Below are 20,076 nucleotides of genomic sequence, written 5' to 3'. Positions count from 1 at the left end.
TCCACATACCATACTCTCCTGGGCCAGGCTGGAGCAATCTGTATCACCAGAATAGACTCCTTCCGAATTCTGCATAAGAGACGCAGCAGCAGCTGGATTGGAGGAAAGGCATAAATCAGTGAGAACTGGTCCCTAGGAATCACGAAAGCATGTACCCCTGCCACACAAGGTTCCTTTACCATGGACAAAAAAAAAACAACCTTGTTGTTGAACCTGGATACCAATAGATCTACATTCGGGGCAACCCCATCACTGGCAGATTTCCTTGAACTGAGACTGAGATAATCTGCCTGCCAATTTTCCACAACAGGAATGAACACTGCTGACAGACTTAGAACATATCTCTCTGCCCAGGTCAGAATGTAATTCACCTCCTTCTGAGCACCTCAACTCCTGGTACCACCCTAGTGGTTGATGTATGCGACTGCAGTGCTATTCTCAGACTGAATCCTTACAGGCCAACCCTGAAGCCTGGATGTCCAATACCTCAGAGCCAGCCTCTCTGCTTGAAGTTCCAGGACACTGATGGGATGAACCCTTTTCTGTGGAAGCCATGTTCCCTGAACTGTGGCCTCTTCCAGAACGGCCCCCCAACCTGAAAGGCATGGCATCAGTGGTTACCAACTTCCACACCAGTGGACGAAAGGATTTTCCCTTCTCCAAACTGAAAGTTATCAACCACCAATTCGGGCTCTGCTTCATACTGCTTCAGATGTGGCACCAACCGATTTCTGAGCAAGTGATCATCTAGATAACCTGTGACTGATACTTCTGAGTAGCCCCAACAGTGGAGCAGTAATTATTGTGAAAGCTCTGGGAACCATGTCCAGTCCAGGGCCTCCTTGGGTTCCTCTGGACGCTGAGACCTGTGTGTGGCGAAACAACTGCCTGGTAGATGAGGGTCCAGCAACCGAAGCCCCTGACACGTTAAAAGAATGGTGTTTGGATTTCCTCTTAGAGGGTAGAAGAGCACTCTTACCTCCTGAAATCTTTTGGATATATTTGTCCAAACCTTCCCCAAACAGCCGTTCCCAATGAAAGGGAAATCCTGCCAACAATTTTTTGCGTGGTAGTTCCACCGATCAACTCTTCAGGAACAAAACCCTGTGCATGTGCACTACTAAGAGGGCCAAGTGAGAAATTTGCTGAATTGAATCCTTAAGAGCATCAACTGCAAAAAACAAAGCATGCGGAACATCCTCTAAATCCTCGGCTGAGCTGACACAGTCAGAAAGACTCTGGCAAATGCCAATAGCTGCCACAGCTGGCTGTGCGGCAGAACCTGCCAGGGAGAAGGAGGCCTTAATGAGAGACTCCAGCTTCTTATCTGCTGGGTCCTTGAAAACCTGTACATTATCCACAGGACATGTTAAAGATGTATTCAGGGATGAAAAAGCTGCATCCGCTACAGGCAACCCGTGTTTCTTAAACTTTTATTCCATGGGGTACAAAAAAGAAAACCTCTTTGGTGGAACCCTGTCTGGGTGATCCCAGTCAGCATACATAATTTGCTCCAGAAGAAAATGCACCTGGAAAGGCCTGAGTATTCTGTAAAGGCTTCAAAGAGCTCAGGGAAGAATAAGTAACCTTAAAGGTTTCTATCGGAGGTAGTCCGAATTGAGACCTTACCATATCAGTGAGGTCCTGAACTAAAAATCTCTGAAACTGGGAGGCAGAGAAGTGCCTGCTTTTCCTCAGTTTGTGACTCCTCAGACAAAAAATATACTGCCTGACCTTTCTCCAGCTCTTCCTCATCCTCCACCCATTCCTGCTCCAGGATTGGTGGTTCTAGTGACGGGGATCTATCCCCTTAAAAACTGATGCAATCATACCAGCAATCTTATCTTCTAAACCCGCTAAGGCTAAAGCAAGATCATCCTTGGTTACATATTATGAAGCAGAAGCCCCAGTAGCAGTCACAATACCATAGATGCAGTGGTTCAGACTGCCCAGTCACTTCTGGTCTGTCAGGAGAGGATATTACAGCAGACCTTTGGCTAGGTTTCTCAGAACCTGAAAGTAGTACATTAGTGCCCTTTCTTGCTCCACCTCCCCCATTCCGCTTTCTGGAAGACATTACTTCAGACAGCACAAACCTGTGCACCTCCACTAGTAAAAACAGATCTCAAGATACATTTATGCGAGTACTGAAGTTAAAACACTCAATGCAAATGCTGCCTTATGAGCCACCTAGGGCGGCTCCTGACTAACTGGTCCACATTTCCCCCTCAGGGAAGTACTCACATGCACTTACAGAATAGCCCAGTCTGTGTCCAGGCCACAGGAGATTCCCCAGCAGCAGTAGCCAATGCGTGTCCTGGCCGCCAGATAAATATGGCCTACTTCCGTTTCCAGCTACTGCACATGCGCGAATTGGCTGTACTTCCTCTAGTGGCCAAAAACAGAAGAGCAAGCACATCTCGGGAACAATTGCAAACACTCCCCCTGGTGGAAATTCACAGACACAACACCTCTCCTTTTTCCTCCAGTTTAGAGCTTTCTTTGTTTCCCTTTATGGTGAGAAAAAAAGGTGATATCTTACCAGTCCAGCCGCAGGTCCCTGACTTCCATCAAGCACCAAACTTCACCCATCACGGTGGGCATTGTCATACAGACCTTCAAGGACTCAGTTCCCATGCTGAGGGGCCATTGCCTTGGAGCCATATAGCACCCCGCTGGAAGTGCCTTGGTGAGATCTAAAACTGCACACGTTTCCATCTGTGCAGGGTCCAGCACCATAAGGCTGCATTACAGGCAAGTAAAACCTTGAAGATTCTTCTCCTTATCCAACGAAGCTCTGGTACCATCCATTTGGTTCACAGCTTTCTGAATGGATCCGATAATTCTCTAATGGAACCGTTTTGGACTTTCAGGTATGCTCCAAGAGCACAGCAACACTCTCAGTAACCATCCACCTTACAGACACTGTCGAAAAAAAACTGAAATATGTCCTGTATAGGAGGGGTTATATAGAGGAGAACCTCCTCTCTGATTGGTCCGCCAGTGTCCACTCACCTATAGGTGGACTATAACCCACATAGTCATGAATAGCCTGCTCTGTGTCCCGTGATGTAAAATAAAGAAAAACATGTATAATACACACAAAAATAGTGAAAACCCACATACAATTAGTGCCCATGTAACAAATCTAAAAGTAATTAAGAAAAAAGTCCACAGGAAAATCAAAAGGATAAGAAATGTGCTCAACATAATATAAAGCATAATGAAATTCTCTATCTTAGATGATCCTTAAAACAGTGTTAACCCAGTGAATCTCCATATAAGTTAACACTCTTCCCTAGTGTTCCCTTCCCCTTACAGTAAATGCTGCACTGACCAAAAGAGCATGCCTGTCAACATATGTAAGCTCAACCTGCATTAAATCCAAGCACATGATCTTCCACTGTCTGCATACAGCAATAGTCCTGGAGGATGGATGAATGGTGACCACAAACAGAAACTTCACATAGTGTGATATTGTTTAAAAAAAATTTAGGCTTGGTTCACACTAGTGCGATTTCAGATGCAACTTGCATCACACAGAATCACATGACAAAGGAAATCACATTGTTTTCAATGGTGTCTTTTCACATCAATGCAACTCAGCACAGAAGGATTTTGAAAATGGTTCCTGTACTACTATAGTGCGATTCCAGTGCGATTTTTACCCAATAGAATATACAAAACTTATACAAGTAGCACTACATAATCGTACTGAAAGTCAGATCAAAACTGTATCACAGCAGTGTGAACGAAGTCATTGTAAACAAATCTATGTATTCACAATGATACAATGTTGCAGTGCAAATGAATCTGAAGAGAAACACCCTCAGCAGAATCCTGCAGGTAGCTGAGCGCTCACTCTTCAACAGAGAAAAGTACCAGCTGGTCAGTGTAGGAGTGCTCCTGGTCTCACACTGCTAACAAAGATCCCCTGCCCTGTCTGGCTTCACCCCTAACATGTTTAATCACATGCAAGTTGGCAAGGGTAGCAGAGAGAATATATATATATATATATATATATATATATATATATACACACACACACACACACACACACACACACAGGGGTAAAAAAGTATTTAGTCAGCCACCAATTGTGCAAGATATCCCACTTAACAAGATGAGAGAGGCCTGTAATTGGCATCATAGGTAGACCTCAACTATGAGAGAAAAAATGAAAAAAAAATCCAGACAATCACATTGGCTGATTTGGAAAGAATTTATTTGCAAATTATGGTGGAAAATAAGTATTTGGTCAATATCAAAAGTTCATCTCAATACTTTGTTATATATCCTTTGTTGGCAATGACAGAGGTCAAACGTTTCCTGTAAGTCTTCACAAGGTTGGCACACACTGTTGCTGGTATGTTGGCCCATTCCTCCATGCAGATCTCCTCTAGAGCAGTGATGTTTTGGGGCTGTCGCTGGGCAACACGGACTCTCAACTCCCTCCAAAGGTTTTCTATGGGGTTGAGATCTGGAGACTGGCTAGGCCACTCCAGGACCTTGAAATGCCCGGGCAGTATGTTTGGGATCATTGTCATGTTGAAAGACCCAGCCATGTTTCATCTTCAATGCCCTTGCTGATGGAAGGAGGTTTGCACTCAAAATCTCACGATACATGGCCCCATTCATTCTGTCCTGTGGGGGGATCAGTCGTCCTGGTCCCTTTGCAGAGAAACAGCCCCAAAGCATGATGTTGCCACCCCCATGCTTCACAGTAGGTATGGTGTTCTTTGGATGCAACTCAGCATTTTCTCTCCTCCAAACACGACGAGTTGTGCTTCTACCAAACAGTTCTATTTTGGTTTCATCTGACCATATGACATTCTCCCAATCCTCTTCTGGATCATCCAAATGCTCTCTAGCAAACTTCAGACGGGTCCGGACATGTACTGGCTTAAGCAGGGGGACACGTCTGGCACTGCAGGATCTGAGTCCCTGGCGGCGCAGTGTGTTACTGATGGTAGCCTTTGTTACGTTGGTCCCAGCTCTCTGCAGGTCATTCACTAGGTCCCCCCGTGTGGTCCTGGGATTTTTGCTCACCGTTCTTGTGATCATTTTGACCCCACGGGGTGAGATCTTGTGTGGAGCCCCAGATCGAGGGAGATTATCAGTGGTCTTGTATGTCTTCCATTTTCTAATTATTGCTCCCACAGTTGATTTGTTCACACCAAGCTGCTTGCCTATTGCAGATTCAATCTTCCCAGCCTGGTGCAGGTCTACAATTTTGTTTCTGGTGTCCTTCAACAGCTCTTTGGTCTTCACCATAGTGGAGTTTGGAGTGTGACTGGTTGAGGTTGTGGACAAGTGTCTTTTATACTGATAACAAGTTTAAACAGGTGCCATTGATACAGGTAATGAGTGCAGGACAGAGGAGCCTCTTAAAGAAGAAGGTACAGGTCTGTGAGAGCCAGAAATCTTGCTTGATGGTAGGTGACCAAATACTTATTTTCCACCATAATTTGCAAACAAATTCTTTCCAAATCAGCCAATGTGATTGTCTGGATTTTTTTTCTCATTTTGTCTCTCATAGTTGAGGTCCACCTATGATGCCAATTACAGGCCTCTCTCATCTTTTTAAGTGGGAGAACTTGCACAATTGGTGGCTGACTAAATACTTTTTTGCCCCACTGTATATGTACACACTTTGTCTGCACTGAAGTGTGTTTTCACAATTCTATTAATCTAGTTTATTACCATTTTATGATTTATCTTGAAAATGTTTTCATTCACAAACATATTCACCTTCTATAGATTAGCACAGAAGGGTTGCATTATTATTTGAACAGTAAAATGTCTGACACTTTCCTGTGCCCTTGGAGCCGCTGTGCCACATACTGCCACCAATACAAGTGAATGACTGCATGCAACAAGCTGTATGCAATCACTTCAGCATCAATGTTTACCAACACATGTGCATATGCCATATTTTCTTGAATAATAACAATGATATACGGTGTCCTCTTCCCAAATAATTTACATACATAAAGCCCCAAAACGCATGAAAACACTTTTACCCCAAAAAGTGTAATACTTTTGTTATAGAAAATTATGCTTACTAACACAAATAGATAAATAAACAGTGCCCTAAGTAATCAAAAATATAAGTCCCAAAAACAAAATTAAATGAAATTGTCCTTCAAAATATAAAGTCATTCATAAAGTTCAAAAACCTTCAAGTTGAAAACCACTTCCAAAGTGACTTCTGAGACCAAAACCTCAAAAAGAAAAAAACTCAGATAGTGTATTACCCTTATCAACTGTAAATATATTCACTCCATAACGCATGTGAATCACTCACAAAAACACACGTGATCACTACTAAATACAGTGAACAACTGTGTAAAACGTGCCTGTGAAACAATCTCGTGACAATTGAATTCAGTAACAGTACTGTGTCCACTTCTAGAGTGTGCAGATTAAATACCCTTACCAAAGATCAAATCATCACAGGCTTTTAATTGACCAGGTAGGGTGCTGACATCTCTAAGCTCCATCTCTAAGCTGTTTTTGATTACTTAGGGCACTGTTTATTTATCTATTTGGGTTAGTAAGAATATTTTCTTGAATGTAAAAGTGGTGTGCCTGGGAAAATATGTTGTAAAAATGTGTGGGTACATGCAGATGCAGCAGCCATCACTATTTTCAAGCAGCGAGCCATGTACAAGCAGTCATGTATTTGTATTGGTGACTGTACACAGCACTGTGGCTCCCTGTAAGTCCTTATCAGGAAAACACATTACATAGTGGGGAAGATATTGTTTTAACAGCTAACTGACAAGTTTTTTTTTTGTTTTTGTTTTTTATCAGCGGCCTCAGCTACTTCCATATCCATTTTTATCAGGTACTGAACAGCCATCCTAATTTACAGAAAAAGCAGAGACTAAAGAGTAACTTAAACTGCAGGCTGATAAGAAACAAATTAAAGTTGTAGTAAACCGCAAATATTGAAAACGAAAAAAAAATTCTCCCTGCACGCCATCCATTGAGAGCGCAGTGTCCATGTGCCAGTGACATCACCAGTGCTGCTATAGCAAATATCTCCTAAATGGTGCACGTTTAGGAGATATTTACTGTACCTACAGGTAAGCCTTATTATAGGCTTACCTGTAGGTAGAAAAGAAAAAAATAAGACTTCACTACCACTTTAATGCAGCTCTGCATTTAACATTACATCATTTTTTTTTAAACACAGACAGGTAAAGTACCTATATTTGGTTATGAGCCTCTTGCAGTTCCTGCACAGCAGAGGGAGAAGCAGCACAAGAGCGGAGCCTGTTCATTCATTAAAAATGTTGACAGGAGGAAAAAGCAGAGTGACAGAGGAGTTCATCAGTGTTCTACTTCTCCTTCACTGTCCAGACACAGGCTGGGGGCTGGAAAGAGACCTTTAGGGACTCTATACAAAAAAAGTAATACTCACCTTTCCTGATTTCTGCCATGCCAATGGCCGCTTGTATTGCAATGAAACAACCAATGGAAGAATTTTCAGAATCAAACTCATGTGGGATGGTCAGATTTCTGGTTCCTGCAATACACTATGGTTCTTCTGGCCAACTCCAACATACCTACTAGGTCTTGAAGTAACAGAAACACATTCTTTGGCAGGTAAATTTCATTTGTGCATTTAGCTGTTTGCCTGGGGGTCAGCCTTAAAAGTGAGCAACAGTCATGTCCGCCCTAGCTGTGTCTCAGCAGTCGGCAACAGAGAGGAGGACAGAACCCCTCCTACAGATCCTGCTCCTCTCTGTGCAGCTGCAGCATCCCCTCGCCTCCACTGATCTCAGCATTCAGCAGACTCTGGCAGCTCACTCCAGCCCTCCTCTGGTTCTCCTGCACTTTCAGTTTCCCAGCTCTGCCTCCAGCTTCTCTTGATTTTTGATGGTGGGGGGCTCTTGACATCTGATGTAAGGGGTGGGGTGCTCTGGACGTCTAATTATTATAAGAACAGTACAATTCTATACCAGTTAAAAAGGAGGGTCACACACCGCTGGTATCATCCAAAAAAGTAGATACATTTGAATAGCTTTACAGATACATTCATCTATTTTATGAATTTCAACCAAAATGCTGGAGTGGCCTGTAATGAAATTGAGTTTGATGCCCCAGATATACAGGTTGCCCAGGTTGCCGTTAGGAAATTAGAGGAAGGTGGATACAAGACCAGGCACCCTGCATACAGAAAGGGAACATCAGTGACTGGACTTTATTATAGAAAGTTCCTGCAAACAGGTAAAGTTTCACATTGGATTACTGCACAGATCTTAAAGTAATACACAAGCCTCCTGATCCTGGTTTTTAGCTTTAAGCGGACCTGACAGTAGACCTAAAATTTAAAAAAAGGGAACATATGGTTTGTAATAGGGAACATCTAGAAGTATTAATTGCACCCAAACAGAAAGTGTACCTTTTGTCTGGAATTTCTACTGAAAATGTGAAAGCTAAGCCCTGCCACTACCAAGATGGTTGCCCAAAGATACAGTACAGAACAAAGCTTGATAAGTCAGTAACAGGGTAAGATCGGCAGTAGAGAGACCGCAGGCAATACTGGAGACAATTTTCTGTCCTATAACTGTTCTTTTTTAGCACAGCTTCCAGAATACAGTTCCTCTTTAATATTGTCCTGCCTACCATATAAGTTTCCCCCAGAACAATGACTTGTGTTGGGAATATGGTTATAAAAATCCTGCCCTTTGAGAGCAAGAAGATGATGGCTGTCAGTCTAGTGGTCACCAGAACCTCATCACCTGATAAAGAATTAATCAGCATGGTTTCCAATCATAAGATCACTATTAGCTATGGCATTTTGTCAGCCTATAATAAAAAACAAAACAAACAGGGCTTTTATTAAAACAGAATACCCAGGGGCGGGGTGACACGCAGGGGTGCAATGACATAATTGCTAAGCGACACAGGTAACGTAGAAACAAAGATTTTGAGGTGGAGTGGAGTGTAGTGACTGAGGTGCTAGGGAACATGGGGGAAGTGAGGGTACACTGGCAGTAATTCTAAATGACACCAGTGGGCGCAGTGACAAAAGAGGTGAGCGATATGGGGGGAATGAAGGTGGCACAGACATGTGCTAAGTGAACTAGGGTTGTGGGTAACAGGATTGCCCGCAGGGAGGCTTCTTTGACTTGGTATAGGTCACAGCTAATCTAAGGTAAGTACCGGGGGTATAGTTAGCATGGGCATAAACTATGTTTTGTTATGATTAATAAACAAAGTTCCAGCTGATTAAATCTGAACTAACAATTATATGTTTGAATGCTTAATAATATGTTTCAAAGCCTTTCAGACTTTAAGTTGGAAGCGGTTATTAAACTAGTTACTGTGCAATATACGAAAACAGATACAATTGCCATGTGACTGATTTTAACTTAAATTCCAGCTTAATACATTTTGAAGTGTCCTATTAGAACTTTCAAACTTCTCCTAGTTAAAATTCTAATAAGATGGACTTTTGATAAATAATGCAATATTAGTGTTTTGTAGAAAATCACCAATAATGACAACTCTCATGTGCCGGATTGTTACTAGATATCCATTAAATGATTGTTTTTTTTCTGTAAAGAATGGATATTGCATTGTGAATACGGTTTCTGTCCTCTACTTTAGCATGTGCATTTGAAATAAGCCACACCCACTGTTTATCACCTATGTGTCTTTCTCCCTTTGAGAAAGTGGTTTTTGCTGTTAGTCTTTAGGATTTGCTACGCAGTCAAATTATTTGTTAAAAAGCACAAATGTATAAATATCAAAATCTTATATATTTCAATGGCACGTGTTCACATCTAGAAGTATAAAAAAAGTCCTGCATGCTGCATCTGATGAAATTACGGGACATACCAAACATAATGGAATGCATTTTAAATGTATTTGTCACGTGTCCAAATATTTAAATGCATTAACAGTGTTGAGACAGGTGTGAGGATCCCTATACACCCAATTTAAGATGCCTAGAGGTCTTGTTTTAGAAGCCTGGGTGTGTTTAAATAACTAACAGAAAATCACATGGAGCTATGTAATCCTTAGTACCCAAAATTGAAAGTGGAACTAAAACCATCGATTTAACAGTTTAAAAAACAGTTACATTCCCAGCATGCTGGGAATGTGACTGTCACATTTACTCGTGCACTCAAACAAACTGTCAAACCAGTTGTGACACCAGACATTTGATGATCAGATGTGCAGCATCATGGCATTTGCAGACCAAACAGAAGCTAAGATGGGAGATTCCTTGGCTGAAAAGGATAGGAGGGTTTAGTTCTGCTTTAAGGATAATGATTGCTGGAAAATAATTTAGGATTACAGTGCCTCAAAAATACAACTAAAGCCATCCATACATGGATCGAATATCAGCTGGTTCAGCAGGGATCGGCCCAATTTTGATCCGTGTGTGGGCAAGCTGTTTGTACACAAGTCGATCTATCTCTTTATATAATCCATAGTGCTCTGGGAATCACTTGTCATGTATTAAATGCTTATTAAACAAAACAAATATAAGAGTTTTGTTTTGTAACATACAGGGCAGACTCAGTTTGACACAGCAGGGGATCTGTCCACTGATTCCCTCCTAAGCAGAGTGGACCGATGAAAGATCCATGTCCACTCCTTTTATGCAGAGTGGACACGGTCACAGCCCGCTCTGCCCTATGGGCGACCAGGTGTAAATGGACTGGCAGTCTGCTTACAATTGACTGGCCTCCTATCTGATCCGCTTAGACGAAGAGGAACGATCCCTTTCTGCTTTTTTTTTCTTTTGTTAGTATACAGGATCAGATTAGAGGTAGGCAGGTGTAAAACGGACACAAATCCTTCTGCTGCTCCATAGAAGTGAATGAAGGGTCCGATTGGGTCCATCGGAAAAACTGACAGGCGGACCTGATTAAACCAGGGGTCTTAATCTAAAACATTATTTTTCTTCCACTAATGTTACAAAAATGTTATTAATAAATCTACTAATGAATATTCCAGACTGATGAATACAAAAGGGTATCAGCATGTTGATTAGAAAAAGACATTGATTCTCATACAAAGGCCGGTGTACAAGCTATAATGTAACCTAGTGTAACTTGATATTGCAGCAAGTAAAACCAGAGAAAATATAATAGCCTTAGGAAACCTTCAGCACTGGAGCTTGTGGTAAAGACAAATACAAACAAGACAAATCCACCTGAAAGAGATCTTAAGGTATTTCTAGATTAGCAGAAAAATATTCCATTTGGTAAGTGATTAAGCAAAGAAGAGAGTAAACTTCATAATCAGAGACACTTAGAACAAGCAAATGAAATTCTGTCTACAGCTCTATCAGTGATTACATGCTGAGACCTTATCAAAAGAATGGCTTCAGTTGGATAGGCAAAGGTCACTCACTACTTGTGTTCCTTCAAGTCAACAGCTAACATTGTTACTTTTAGACTAGATTGGTAATAAAGTTTTCTTCTAATTTAAAGGCTAGTACACGTGATCAGAAAACCAGACGAAAAATACCGCTTTCAAAGCGATTGTACGATAATCTGATTGTTAGTACACAGCTTTCATCCGAAATTATTGGAAGGGAAAAGCACGGAAAGTTTTTGTTTAATCTGTACAGCTTTCAATCAGTACAGTTTTCGTCCAAAAATACAATACAAATACAATACATCACTTTCTAATTTTTATTCTGTCGTACAACAATTTTTGTAATAGAAACTCTTCACTTTCAGTATGAGACATGCAAAAACAAAATTGGACAATCATTCACCCGATATTCTTATTGTGTGTATGGGGCTTTACACCACGCTTATTGTTTCAACAGATTTTATAATAATAATTTTGCTTCTCACAAAGCAGTATTTACTATTGAGTGATGTCAACTGATAGCAAAACAGGCCAAATATATACATGTCAGGGGAGGACTGGGTTGGAGGCCAGCTCTCACCATTCCTGGCACATCCATCTTTGCCCGGGCTTCCTTTCGGATCATGCTCTCCAGCCGCTTGAACAGCCAGGCCAGGATGATGTCACTCCTTTCTGGGAGTCACCATCACAGCATGGCACCCTCTGCAATCATGATACAGGCAGTCTGCAGTGAATGCATAGTGTACTGAGCATGTACAAAATGTCATCGGCCGGAGCCGATATCTCAGTCTACTAAATGCTACAGCTTTAGATGGTTTTGAAGGTCCCTACAGATAAGACTTATTATAAGCTTTAATTTAGGACAAAGTTAAAGAGTTGAGTTAATTACAGATTTAACCGTTTGTTACATAGCAGATTTTAAAAGAGAAGTATGGGATTTAAATGAAACAAATCATACTCACCTAGGTGGATGCATCTGTCCCCACCGCCTCTAGACCGAGAACGGAGTGATCCTAGACTACTGATCTCTCAGTTCTCAGTCTTCAGTGAGCAGAGAGTCATTTCTGTCAATCTTTGGCTCTCTGCTCTGCCCCTCCAGCTCTCACTGAAGCATTGGACTGTGGAGGGGGTTGGTGCAGCTGGCTCAGGCTCCCAGCGGCTCACTGAGGGGCTGAGCTAGGTGCAAGGCCAGGTATCTGGATGGATCCTGACATTAAAGTTGGGATCTCTCCAGAGCCTGAACTGGCTGAGTGAGATCAGCTGGGAGGTTGACTTTAGCCCGCTGTCGTCTGAATATGGGTCACAGGAGTGCAGAACGATGAGTACCCACAAGAGAAGTAGAGCTTTGGCTCTACTTCTCCTTTAAATAAACATTTATATTCCTGAGTTCTTCTTTTATTTCTGAATTCTAGCATATATACTGTATGTGTAAAGGTGCATTACATTAAGCCATGTTCTTTAAAACAACACCCACCTTCCACCATGCCCACCAATCCCTGCAGAACTGTAGCACAGAAACGATCGCTACCATGAAAGTGCCATTTGGTTGTGTTTACCTCCGAGGCCTAAAGTTCCCAGTCCTCCCCTGATAGAGTTACTACTACTAGTACCTGTGACTGCCTATATAAACTAATAAACTTTTGCTATTCAGTTTAACATGTTTAAGACTAGTAATCATGGGTTGTAGCTGGCATAACAGAAGCCTGGTTTGCATGAAACACATTAGTAAATAGAATTAGTTTTCAGTTTCACACTTTTTTTTACAAGTATAGACATTGTTACAAACCAAATCCTTTTTTCTCTGCACCTGTACAGTATAAATAATTTAGCAGATCTGTCCTGCCTGTCTACTGTTCAACCCACCCCCAAGCTTTCTACCCACTGAGGTCTACTTAAAGTACATACATGCCACTTCGAACTATAAAAGGTACTCTTCAATACATTGTGGTCTATTATTATGATACTGCAGAGTAACTAGAGAACAGGGCGGGTAAGTGTGTTCTCTGAGCTGTCACATTTACTTGCACTGCACATGATAAGAAGGCACTAAGGGAGAGGAAATCATGTGGCAGGTTGGTGAATATTGATGAAAACATGTTTTCCTTTACAATCACATTTCCTGTGTTGTAGTAAAATGGTGTCAGGGAATATAACCAAAGTACTACACTTATGTTCTCTTCAAGCGAGCACCGTACAGGGCCATGGTTTACAGCTATGTTCACACAAGAGACTTTTTCAGGGTTTGTACAGTAAAATTCTGTCTTGCTGATCTGTCGAGTGAAGTATTTCCAGTATGTGAAGGTAGGATCCATGTCTGAACAGATTGACCTGCTATACGTATAGCAGGTCGATCTGTCTGATGAGTCTCTTTTCTCTTTGCGGAAGTTGGGAAGTATGCAGCATTTAAAGAGGAACTCTTTAATCCACACATTACTGCAGCCTTGTATTATGAAAGTTTCCAGGGTCAGTAAATATGGTCTAAATACAAGAGCCATGTGTATTCTTACTTAAATCTTTGTGTGCTTTGTGTATTTCTTCCAGGTCTGTGCAGTAATCCAGAGTGAACTTTGCTTCTGTGCAGGAACTTCCTGTTATAAAGACTGGTCGCTGCTGTTCTCTCTTTGTGCAGGGTGACTGGTCTCATCTCTGCCCCTCCTGTTGTTTTCTGTAGGCAACCTGTATTGGTTGGGCCTGCTGGGCCCTTCCCACAGTTTTGCTCTCTGCGCTGTAGAGCACAGTCACAATGTCACAACCTTTACAGGGCAATAGCTGGGTTTGTAAAGGCATTTGGTACACACAAAGTGGATTCACATCATTTGTGGCTTTTGAGGAATATATTTAAATTAAAATTTTTGTGCCTGGAGTTCAGCTTTAAATGTACTTTTCTAAATGCTAGCAGTGTAAGTACTGGAATTTTACCTAATGCCAGCCCTCTACATTCCCTGTACAGCAGAGCTCAAACTGGCGGAGGGAGAAACAGCACATGGAGGTAATCAGGTGTGCTGCAGTGCAAGTATCATGCTGCCAGAAGGGGTAGAGTAAAAAGGAGATGAGCAGTGGGTTGCCTTCTCACTTTTATTGTCCAATTACTGGGTGAGGGCAGGGAGGATACCTGTAAGTGAATGTGAAATTGCAGCAAAGAAGATCAGGTCTCCGGCCCTCTCAGACAGGGCTCTACTGGTTGGCAAAGCAGTGTAACTCTCAAGTCTGGATGGACAGAAATACAAATCCTTTGGCAGGCAAACCTGCTCCCATATTTGTATTTTTGCTGTTTTTCTGGAGTCCAACTTTAAAGAGGAACTAAACTGTACAGGAACTGTTTACCAAAGCAGTCACATTCAAGGCATGTGGTGAATGATAACTGGCACAGTTGTCACAGTCCAACTGTCAAGCCATCAAATAGCTGGTGTCAAAACTGATCACATGTGTAGAAACCATGGCAGTTGCAGATCAATCAGAGGCCAAGATGGCAACTTCCTTGGCTGTAAAGGATGGGAGAGTTTAGTTCCGCTTTAAGCTTAACTCCAGGAATTCATCCACTTTTTAACATGTGCTGGCATATTATGCATTAGGTCCAAGGAGGTGGATACCACCGCTTGGATTTATCTCTATTATTTACATCTGACAGCTTTATGAAGCTCTCAGATGATAGCTATCACTACACTCAGAGGCTCTGAAAGGAGAGATGCTATGTTTTCCCACACAGCTGCTGTGCCTGTCCCTCCCCTCTGCTGCCCATTCACAGACACCTTTGTATTTTGTGAATGAGTTCCCATAATACAAAGCGCTCTATGACTGGGCAGGAGGAGGGTAGGAGCAGGCACAGCAGCTGCATGTGACTCTTGAGCTGAAGGAGCTGAGACCAGAAGGTCCAGGGTCGAGATAGCTATCCTCCCAGAGCTCCATAAAACTGTCAGATGTAAGTAAAAGAGGTAAGTCCAACAAGGTGCATGCCTCCTCGTGGACTTAACTCTTAGTATGCCTGCACATTTTACCAAGTAACTGAATTCCTGGAGTTCAGCCTTAACACAATCCATAAAATATAAGGCACACAGTAAATGTAACATACACTGCCTAAATTCTTACAGACTACCTAAATTCTGATCAGGTTTTAGGGATGCAAACTGCATCAATAGGACGTTATGCCATTTAGGCATAGGAAAAATGAGACCGTGGTCATATTTCTGCCAGAATAGAATAGCATCTAATGTAGTCACACTCGGTAAGCAAGTCACCATGCAAAATCTTTAAAAAATGTGTTCTAAAGCAGACGGGCCTTTGAGCTCATAAATGGGTGGCTGATTGATGGACATTCTAAATAAAGTCACACATGCTTGGAACAGGTCACAGTAACTGCACTGCCCTGGGCAGATGAAGCAGACCTTATCTGAACAGTTTGTGATCAATGCACAGGCAAAGGCTGGCTTTAAGATCCGGAGCCGCTAAACTCCTTCAGAAACACTTTTCTACAAATCTTCTTTGTGTTAATACACCAAAAAAAGCTAGAAGAAAAAAAGAAACTTCCAGAATGTCCAAATGTCACAAAGAAGAAGCACACCATGACATGCTTGTGACCTCAGGCCTGCATGGGTCACTCCTATAGTGTCACTTATTAAAAAGGGACAATATAGTTCAATGTTAAACAACAACACAGAACAAAATCATATGGACACTCTGTACAATTATAAAAGACGTCATCCATGTGAAATTTCTTCCACATGGAGGACTGTCACAGCTCAGGCCTTTTTCAGGGACCCCACAGCTACAGCAAAACTTTATTCAATGAAATCTGTGGGCTTCTATATCCCATGTCACTGTTGCAATTCATCTTATAGTATGTGGCACAGAGAAATGTGAAAAATAGCCACATAACAAAAAAGATCCTGAGTGCGGGACATAAAGCAGACACCTTTGCAGAACATGCACTTCATAGGGGAGATTTACCAAAACTGGTGCACACAGAATCTGGTGCAGATGTGCATGGTAGCCAATCAGCTTCTAACTTCAGCTTGTTCAATTAAACTTTGACAATAACGCTTGGAAGCTGATTGGTTTCTATGCACAACTGCAGCAGACTTGGCACCAGGGGCAGACTGACCATTTGGAAACTCAGGCACTGCCCGAGGGCCCGGGGTCAGTAGGGGTCCCCATGAGATGCCCCTGGTACCTTTTTCATAGGCTTTTTTGAGTTTGGACAAGGACACAGAGGCCCCATGATCCCCTATTGCCCGGGGGCCCCATGAGTTGTCAGTCCGCCCCTGCTTGGCACACTTCAGTTTTAGTAAATCTCCCCTAAAGTGTTACTAAAGAAAGAAAGCATTCATCACATAGCACTTTATAATGATAGTGAATATAGGCTATCAGCCTTTCTCAACCAAGGTTCTGTTGGAACCTATGGTTCTTCCAGAGGTTTATAAGGGTACCTTGAGTAACTTGTGCCTCTCAGATGAGTAAGCGGTGTAAACAATGATTTTTTTTTAGCTGTCTGGAATGCTCTCCACATACATTACAATCTGATTGTACAATCTCCATTCAGTCCACCAAGTACATAGTGAAAGGGCCTGCTCCCTGTATAGAGACTGTTTGGAAAGTTTAGGTAGATCCTCATATTACATAGTTTTGGGAGATTGAAATTTGACTGTACAGTCAGACTGTAATGTGTGAGTTTTAAAGCAGAAGTGAACCCCCAAAGACACTCACTTCCACCTTCCAGCGATGCAGCGGTTACATCCGTCATTGGGCCGGTGTCATCATCTATTCAGGTTTTCAGCCTCTTGATTGGCCAGTGGGGGATCATCCTGCACACATGCACCAGAGTCAGTTATTCTGGCACAGCCAAAGTGTGTTGAGCATGTACGGTGAGCAGTGTACCAGTGTACATATGGTAGAAGGTTGCAAGCAGGCAGCTAAGCTGATATATTGCAGAAAAGATACATGTCTCTTCTGCAATACAAATCTGCCTGCTCACAGTTTTTGAAAAGTTAGGTTTACTTTCACTTTAAGTTCACCATACACTATACAATCTTATTGTACAATCTCCTTTAGATCTACCCTGAACTATGTAGTGCAAAGTCCTACCTGATTGTATACGAATTGTTTTGTTTATTTTTTTCCAGGTATGACCTCATATTACACAGTTTTGGCAAATCTAAATGAGATTGCACGAGTAGATTGTTTAGTGTATGACCATCATTTGACTCGCAATACGCACTAAAATCTGACTGTACAATTTCCTTTAGATCTACCAACAAATATGTTGTGCAATGGTGTCCTTGGTTGGGTACAGATTGATTGAATAGATTAGGTAGGTCCCCACATTACATAGTTTTGGTAGGCCTACAGTTGTTGTACAGAGAATGTACAGTCAGATTGTAAGGTGAGTGGGGAGCACAAGTCTGATCATACAATCAGATTGCATATTGTATGACCCTAACCTCTTCCTGCGCACTCCCTGCACACTTACCAGCGAATAACAAAAAGTTCCCGATCTCTACTTGTGATTGGGAGCTTTATGATCATATGACTGCTGTGGCAGCCAATCACGGCGGTCACATGACTAAAATGCCTGCCACCACTTCCCAGCGTCTGAAATCTCTTAAAGGGCCAGAAGGCGCTGGCAGAAAGGGGTTAAAGAGGAACTTCGGTTCTGTTGTAAAAAATTAAAAATCAGCAGCTACAAATAATGTAACTGCTGACTTTTAACAAACAGACACTTACCAGCCTAGGGATCCAGCAATGTTTTCAGTGAAACCGATCCTTTACCTAGCCAGGCTTCAGGTCCCCAGTGCGGCCATCTTGGATGTGTCATCTCACAGCCGGCCTCCGTTGCACATACGTGATATTGCCTGGTGTTTTTGGACTGCTCCAGAGTCTTCTGGCACTGTGACGTGTCTCAGCAAATTGAAGGCGGGCAGGGGGCATGCTAAGCCTACATAAATTTTGCCTGTGCAAGAATTGCAGAATTGGAAGGGAGTACCTGTCAGAAGAAGGTACCCGTTCCCAGAAACAAATGCTGTATTGTAGAGGGGTAGGAGGATGAGGAGCGGAATCTTCACTTTTAAGTGAAGATCCACTTTAAAGAAGGGGGGGGGGGCACCTCTCAATGACCACAAATGTAAGGAACGTTACTCCCAGTGACCACCACACCAAGGTACAGTGAGCTGTAGGTATAATCATTATTATCAGGGGTTCCCTGAGCCCGTAAAGTTACTTCAAGGATTTGTTCGTGTTGTAAAGGTTGAGAAAGGCTGACCACACACAGTTGGTGCCCAGCACCACATACACCTCTCACACAGATACGTCTCCTCACCATTTCTGGGTGCACTCTAATATGAGTTCTTGGTAAGAGGCCACAAACTGGAAGCGGGACGCCCTCTTCCCGGTGCGCTGCAGTCTCTTCCACACTGAAGTCATGGTGGTCTCTCTCTCTCTGTCTCTCTCAGTGACAGTTTGGCATGGTGATATGTGAAGTCAGACGGTCTCCTGGATGATGACTCAGGCGAGTTCTCTCTTCTTGCCTCTCCCTTCCTGTATGACTTCTCAGAGGCTGTTCATGTCTATGCCATAGACTGCATTTGTTTTCAAGTCATTCGTTGGCTCCTTCTTCTCTCACACTCTTACTTTGAGGATTCTATAGGACTTTTCTGAGTCCTTCCTCAGTCCTGGAGTCCCCACAGGAAATATTGTGGGATGTCACTGACAGTTTCTTTCGTTTCAGCTCAATAATGAGAAGTTTCTCAGTCTGCGTGCTGTATGCAACCCTCACACCCTGTCTGTCTCCTCAGCACTCTCCAGTCCTAATGAGCACGTCTCTGTGACAGTCTCTGCTCCTTTCTATATCTTGTCTGTCTGTCGTCTCTTTCCCCTCAGTAGAGACAGCCTGTCCCCTCAGCTAAGCAGAAGTAAAACTTCTTCTAAGGAGGAGGAGGAGGGGAGAGGGAGTGTCTGTGTATACTATATCTATATATACAAGGTCTGTGTGTGTCTGTGGCTGGATGGACATTGCACGGCTTCTGCCATACCTCTGCAGCTTACATTCCTTCTGTATAATACAAAACATTTTCCTGAAGTTTACAAATAAATATTTGCCTTTCCCAACACCATCATGCAGGAAGCACATGACCTTTTTTTTTCACACTATGAATATATTTCTACTTAGTCTTCTTCCCGAATACTGAAAGCAGTTTTAAGCACTGCAAAACGCTTAACAAGCCAAATCCCTTGTTTTTTTTAAATGTCCCCTGTTCACATTTTTGTCACCTGTAGCAAAACGCCTGTCACTCCAAAAGCACATTAGCTACTTTTTCAGGTGGCTTTCAGCAGTTTTGACCCCATGGCCTTCAATGGAAATGAGACAAAATGCGTGACACGCATGTGCACGTTTTTGTCATGCATTTTCTGGACAAACAGCAGATCTCCATACTCCTAATCTTGCTCCATATTGGGGAAAACTAAAATGCCAGGAACTTGAATACACATGTAAAATGCTTGTAATATACTTCTAAAATGCTCGTAAGCACTTAAGGGCTGCTACACACTGGAAACAGTCCAGATGCGTTTCTGTACGCGCATTTTTGATGCACTTTTTGATGTGTTCCAATGAGTTCTGGTGCATTTCCCCTCTATGTTCTTCACTTTAAATAAGGACATGTGCATTTTTGATGTGTTTAGGTGGATTTTACCACATTCCAGTACAGTTCACTGTAGAAAAAATGCAGAATGTTCTAC

General features: G+C 42.4%; 1 protein-coding gene across 4 annotated transcripts in view; it reads right to left on the bottom strand.

Annotated features, from left to right (window-relative positions):
• Positions 1–19,235, bottom strand: part of LOC149440328 (EH domain-binding protein 1-like protein 1) — a 207,910-nt gene extending 188,675 nt beyond the window's left edge. For all 4 annotated transcript variants that reach the window (XM_089658776.1, XM_089658777.1, XM_089658780.1 and 1 more), the window contains exon 1: positions 18,659–19,235. In XM_089658776.1, the coding sequence (XP_089514902.1) occupies positions 18,659–18,762 (104 nt within the window). In that variant the 5' untranslated portion in view covers positions 18,763–19,235. The remainder of the gene's footprint in view (positions 1–18,658) is intronic.
• Positions 19,236–20,076: the final 841 nt, after the last annotated feature.

Source organism: Staurois parvus, unplaced genomic scaffold (assembly GCF_062004578.1).
Source record: "Staurois parvus isolate SC_StPar_1 unplaced genomic scaffold, SC_StPar_1.0 ptg001091l, whole genome shotgun sequence".
NCBI classification, from domain to species: Eukaryota; Metazoa; Chordata; class Amphibia; order Anura; family Ranidae; genus Staurois; species Staurois parvus.
Note: the sequence above shows the minus strand (reverse complement) of the source record. Positions and strands in the feature narration are given on the sequence as shown.